Source organism: Penaeus chinensis, chromosome 23 (genome assembly GCF_019202785.1).
Source record: "Penaeus chinensis breed Huanghai No. 1 chromosome 23, ASM1920278v2, whole genome shotgun sequence".
In the NCBI taxonomy this organism is placed as follows: domain Eukaryota; kingdom Metazoa; phylum Arthropoda; class Malacostraca; order Decapoda; family Penaeidae; genus Penaeus; species Penaeus chinensis.
This window is the reverse complement of record NC_061841.1, coordinates 16758429-16764445: the sequence shown is the minus strand read 5'-3', so window position 1 is coordinate 16764445 and position 6017 is coordinate 16758429. Positions and strand designations below refer to the sequence as shown.

The 6017-nt window shown below is 42.0% G+C and overlaps 1 protein-coding gene across 1 annotated transcript in view; it reads left to right on the top strand.

Annotated features, from left to right (window-relative positions):
* LOC125037679 (protein O-linked-mannose beta-1,2-N-acetylglucosaminyltransferase 1-like) overlaps positions 1 to 5796 on the top strand; it is a 28678-nt gene extending 22882 nt beyond the window's left edge. The window contains exons 5-11 of the mRNA XM_047630874.1: positions 728 to 944; positions 1112 to 1239; positions 1921 to 1994; positions 2314 to 2574; positions 3126 to 3321; positions 4918 to 5108; positions 5793 to 5796. Coding sequence (XP_047486830.1) covers positions 728 to 944; positions 1112 to 1239; positions 1921 to 1994; positions 2314 to 2574; positions 3126 to 3321; positions 4918 to 5108; positions 5793 to 5796 — 1071 coding nt within the window. The remainder of the gene's footprint in view (positions 1 to 727; positions 945 to 1111; positions 1240 to 1920; positions 1995 to 2313; positions 2575 to 3125; positions 3322 to 4917; positions 5109 to 5792) is intronic.
* Positions 5797 to 6017: the final 221 nt, after the last annotated feature.

Below are 6017 nucleotides of genomic sequence, written 5' to 3'. Positions count from 1 at the left end.
AAAGATAACTAAAAGACAAAAAGAAACTCATATAATTACACAACAAAGATAACTAAATCCAAAATAATAATTAGATAACTTATCCATAAACGTTAAATTATAAATTGTCTCTCCCTCTCCCCCCCCCCCCCCTACATTCAGATCAATCACAGGCCAATGCAATGAACAGCTAACAAAACCCATTATTAATAAACAAGAACATTTATTTATCTGTTTGTAAGTATTTTTTTTCACTCCCCTTTTTTGTCAGAAAGATTAAACAACGTAAATTGAAGAGCAACATGGCCGTGTGTATTTGATGATTTATATATATATATTTTTTTTTTTGAATACATAGATCAGGGTCTAATTCATTAACTCATTGATCGTTTGTAATTAAAAGCATACAAATAGCTGCACGTTGATGTTATAAAAATGTGTAAATATGTGTGGATTTGATAAACTATATATTCAAGGTTGAAAATCGAGTCTTTTTTTTTGGCGCGTTATAAATGGGAATGATGACTCCATGGCGCTGATTGGCTGAATCGTTCACTCGATCAACCAATCACAATCGTCAGATTTGAAAGCGATCGTTGATGTACTGGTAAACAAAAGCGAAACGAAACAAAACAAATCAAGCCATCCATTTATACAGTATGAAAGTATAGATATGATATGAGGATATCAGTAACATCTTAGAACTAAATTAAATTCATAAATAAAACGTCCTTTTCTCCCTAAACAGCCCGAATGGCTCATGTTCATGGGAGAAGAAGGAGAAAACGCCTTGAAGAATTTGGGGTTCACCTTCCCCTCGCGAATAGCCTCGGCCGAGCCCTGGCTAGGAATCGCCGTCACAGGTCACAGGGTCATCGCTGAAGGGGTTGCGACAGGTCAGATAGGTCAGCATCCACCCGGGGCCTTGATTTTTGCCGTGAGGGTGCCCAAGGTCTGCAGTGAAGGTGAGATTGCAAAGCTTTTTTGTCTGATTTATTTGTATTATTTGTTAAAAAAAAAAAACTTTTGACTAAGTCTTTTTGTTTGTTTGTAAGTTTCCTATTGTTTTTGTTTTTTATTTTCTCATCCTCCCTCCCCGTACCTCCCCCTCCCTCCCCGACCCCACACACAGGCAGGCGGTGCGACTGGTATGCGGACGAGAAATTGCAAAGTCAAGCAAAATTCTGCGAACACTACGAGGGCTACGGTGACCTGTGTTCGTGTCGTGACCCTTTCACGGCTGATGTCAGGTCAAAACAGGTTAGTTTATGGGTTTGCTGGTTTTGAGAATGATGATAGTCATGGTCATTACGATGATTATTAATGATTTTGATAATATATTTGGCAATCTTTTGCTCAATATCATACTACTGATAAATATTTTGTCATACTCTGTGAATAACACATTTTATAAACGCACTATCTACATTTCGAGCCGCATTAAACCACCAGTTTGATAAAATGAAAAAAACAATTATTAGAAACATTTCATGCAAATATTTTCCAAATTTCTAATACAAGTTTGATTACATTGCAATGCGAAAAATTTCCATATCAATATTTCTAAATCATTATCCGTTGTGTGGGAAGTGAATCTAGCACAATAGATTAATACAATACCCTGATACATTTATTCATGTCATAGGGGACTTGTATGCGTTTGTTGCCTGTAAAAAGAGTGATATATTTGGCTATAAAACATCGATTTTATACATAACGCTCTTTCACACTGATAATGACAGAATGTTGATAAAATGAAATATTCAGATGCATAACTTTCATTTTTTCTGCGCACGCTTCCAAACTGGTAATGATGAAATCAATGACTTATTCCCATGGTATACAAAAAATAACAACACTGACATATAACTCATATCATTATGAATATTGATAAATATCTGTCAGACGTCTGGAATATTTATTTTGATTGACACTTGACAGGCTAAACTTAGGGAGAGGAAAGAACACATTCCTGTGGTTGTGGTGACAGCTAACAAACCCAGACATCTTTTTAGGTAAGGTTAAAAGGCCCCGTTTTGCGTGTTTGTTTATCAGTCTGTGTTTGTGAAGAAATATTCTTATTGCCGTTGTTTATTTCCCTTTTCTTGTGGATGTCTGTCTGCATGTTTGTGTGTTTGTTTCTTAGTGTCTGTTTCCGTCTCTGTCTGTCTGTATGCCTGTCTCTGTCTCTCTTTCTCTTCCCCTTTTTCTTCTCTCCCCCTTCCCCATCTTATTTTCACATAGCACACCATTTTGACCCCAACATTAACCCCATCCTCCTCCTTCTCCCCCCTCCTCCACCTCCTCCTCTCTCCTCCTCTCTCCTCCCTCCAGACTCGTCCGAAACCTCTTCACCGTCCAAGGCGCGTCCGAAACCGGCGTGGTCGTGGTCGTCGACGGTGTCCACGCAGAGACCCTGGCTTTAGGGGCGGTCTTGGGCGTGGAGGTCGTCGTCCACACGCCCGTAGGCACGCACAACGAACGCACGAACGCCAACGTACGCTTCGCTCTCTATACCGTCTTCACGCAGTTCCCGGATGTCGATAAGGCGATTCTTCTCGAAGACGATTTGCTGTTGGCGCCCGACGTGCTGAGGTGGGGCGGGCGGGTCCCTTGCTATGTGATCTATCGTTAAATCAAACTAACTAAAATAAAATTAGACAATATAATGGATAATTTGAAAGTTTCGCATTTTGAGAGGTAGATAAACTGACTGAATAGGTTAATATGTAAATAGGTGATTGGATATTTAACGTTAACGGGATATTTTATTCAAAGAAACAGATAAAGCATTAGATTAATAGGTCGTTAGAAAGATAACTTGTCGTGATATTAATTATTAATAAACAAATAGGTAAATTGGAGATTTAACTTACTGGGATACTTTACTCTGAAAATAGATAGATTGGTAGATAGATAAATAGGCGATTGTGTAATAGTTTTATCGGTGTTATTTTATCCTCGAGAATGATAATAATAATATTAACAAAAATAATAAGAACATTAAAAATAAAAACAGTACTTACAGCTATAACTCTGATAACAACAATGAAAATAACAAAACAACAATAACAACAAACAAATAAACACACCTATAATTAACTAATAACTCCCCCTCCCCTCCCCCTCCCCCCCATCCCCTACAGCTTCTTCCACCAGACGGCTTGGCTCCTGGACCACGACCCGACCCTCTTCTGCGTCAACGCCTTCAACAGCAACAGCCTCCCTGGAGTGGCGTCCGATCCCACGAAAATCCTGCGGTCTGAGTCCTTCCCTATGTATGGCTGGATGGTCAGGAGGCAGTACGCGCTACAGGCCGTGCTGCGCTGGATTCCGTATGGGGTGAGTCCGTTCGGAGGAGATCAAGGGGTTGGGTTGGGTAGGACTAGTTAGGGTTAGGTAAGGTTGGGTAGGACTAGTTAGGATTAGGTAAGGTTGGGTAGGGTTAGGTAGGGTTAGGTAGGTCTGGGAAGGAATGGATTGGGCTGGGTAGGATTAGATAGGAATGGGTAGGGCTGGGTAGGACTGGATAGAATTGGGTAAGACCTGTCTAGGTTTAGGTAGGGTTGGGTAGGACTTGGTAGGATTAGGTAGGGTTGGGTAGGACTTGGTAGGATTAGGTAGGTCTGGGTAGGATTAGGTGAGTCTGGGCAGGTTTAGGTAGGGTAGACAGGTGAGGACTAGACAGATCCGGGTAGGACTGGATAAGACTGGGTAAGGTGGGATAGGACTGGATAGGATTAGACAGGATTTGTTAGGATTAGGTAAAATTTTGTTAGGATTAGATAAGATTGATCAATTGGAGATTTCGAGATATTGTTTTGATATAAAGAATGATCATATATATATATATTTTTTTCTCTTTTCTTTTATGGAGATTTGGGGAAAAAAAATGTTAAAACAGATCTAGTGCTTGACAATATTAGTAAAAGTGGCAAATAGGAGAAAAGAAAAGACATAAAAATATGGAATCTTAGGACTAAGTGAGATTGTTTTACACTAACCTTACTTTTGTTTCATAAGAATTTGTATGATTTCCTGTTATATTCCTGTGGCTTTTAATGCGACATTTTATTTCTATAATACATGATTCCTGTTTTTTTTATCTTACGATTTTCAGTTAAGATCTTACGATTCTTGCGGTTATTACTGTTACATTTTGACGACTTCCCTTTATATTCTTACAATTCTTCTGATTTTTCTGTTATAATATGGAAGATTTTATTATTCTTATGGTTATGTTCTTCCGCAGTTCTGTTATGTTCACTTGTCCTATTTTCCTGTTCCTTCATCGCCTATCCTTAGACTCTTTCCTGCATCTATCTCTTTCGTTTGATTTTATCCCTTGTTATTGTTCTTCTGTTTAAACAACTGTTATTATCTTTTCTCATGTTGTTATTCTTTCGCCTTTCGTCTCTTCATATTATTTAATTTTCTCCTTTTAAATCATTCCTTCCAGTCTTATGTGTTTTTCCTGTTTATGTCCATTCCGTTTGTTATAATTGTCTTTCTTCTTGCTATGCTCTTCTTCCGTCCCTTCCTTACTCCTGGTTCTCCTCTTTTCGTTTTCCTCTTCCGCTACTTCTAATTCTTTCTCTTCTCTCTGCATTTTCTAAATTTGTCTGTCCTTCCCATTCTATATTTTCTACGTCCTCCTTATCCTCCATTTCCTTCAGCTATTTCGTATTCTCCATTTCCTCCTCCTCCTCCTTCTCAATTTCCTTCACCTCCTGTTTATCCTTTTCCTCCTCTATTCCCTCCATCTCCTCTACCTCCTCCTTATTCCGCATTTTCGCCTCCTTCAAATTCTGCTTCTCTACCTCTTCCTTATCCTCCATTACCCTCCCTTTCTCCCTCCTTATCTTCCCCTCCCTACTCTCCCTTTCGCCTCCGGCCACCATTTCTACCTCCTTGCCTAATCCTTTCCCAATCCCTCAGGTGGGCGATTGGGACTTCTGGCTCATGCGGGCCGACTCCCAGCGCGGACGAGACCTAGCTTCGCCCGAGGTCAGCCGCACCTTCCACGCAGGGTCAGCCGGAGCCCATGTCGACGGTTTCGAGCAGCAGCTGTACTACGGGCGGATGATGATGACGAGTGACCCGGATGTCAAGCTGGAGAATCTGACGAGGTGGGTGAGGAGGGTGGTGGGTGCGAGGGGTGCGGGTAGGAGAGGTGAGTGAGATGGCGTGGGTGAGTGGGTAAGGAATGGGTGAGGTGGGTGGGTGCGAGGGGTGAGTGATTTGGGGTGGGTGAGTGGGTAAGAAATGGGGGAGATGGGTGGGAGAGGTGAGTGAGATGGGGTGGGTGAGATGGGGTGGGTGAGTGGGTAATGAATGGGTGAGGTGGGTGGGAGAGGTGAGTGAGATGGGGTGGGGGAGTGGGTAAGGAATGGGGGAGGTGGGTGCGAGGGGTGAGTGAGATGGGGTGGGTGAGTGGGTAAGGAATGGGTGAGGTGGGTGGGTGCGAGGGGTGGGTGGGAGAGGTGGGGGTGGGTGCGAGGTGTGAGTGAGATGGGATGGGTGAGTAGGTGAGTTGTGGGTAAGGGATGGGTGAGGCGGGTGCGCGAGGGGGAGTGAGATGGGTGAGAAGGAGTGGTTAGGGGAGTGGATGATGAGTCATGAGTGGGTTAGGTGGATGGGAGAGGTGGAAGAGGAGTGATGGTTAGGAAGGGGTGGATAAATGGGTGGATAAATGGGCGGATAGAGGGTAAGTTAAAAAGGAAGTGAGGTGGATAAATTTGATAAAGTGCTTTTGAAATGTGATCTGGTATTTTCAGTACGCTTCTTTTAACCCCCAGTACCCATACACACAGTTAAGATCTTGACGAATTGAAAATGCAACAAGCATCAAAACAATGAAACTATAACAAACCAACACAAAGAAAAAAAATCAAAACAAAAAAAAACAACAACAAAACTAATACGCCCGTTTCCCTTCAGCATCCTCTTGGACAACTACATGCGGAATCTAACGGACGAAATTAAGTCCGCGGAAATGCTGTCGCCAAATCCTTTAGACGAAAACCTTGTACCCGAAG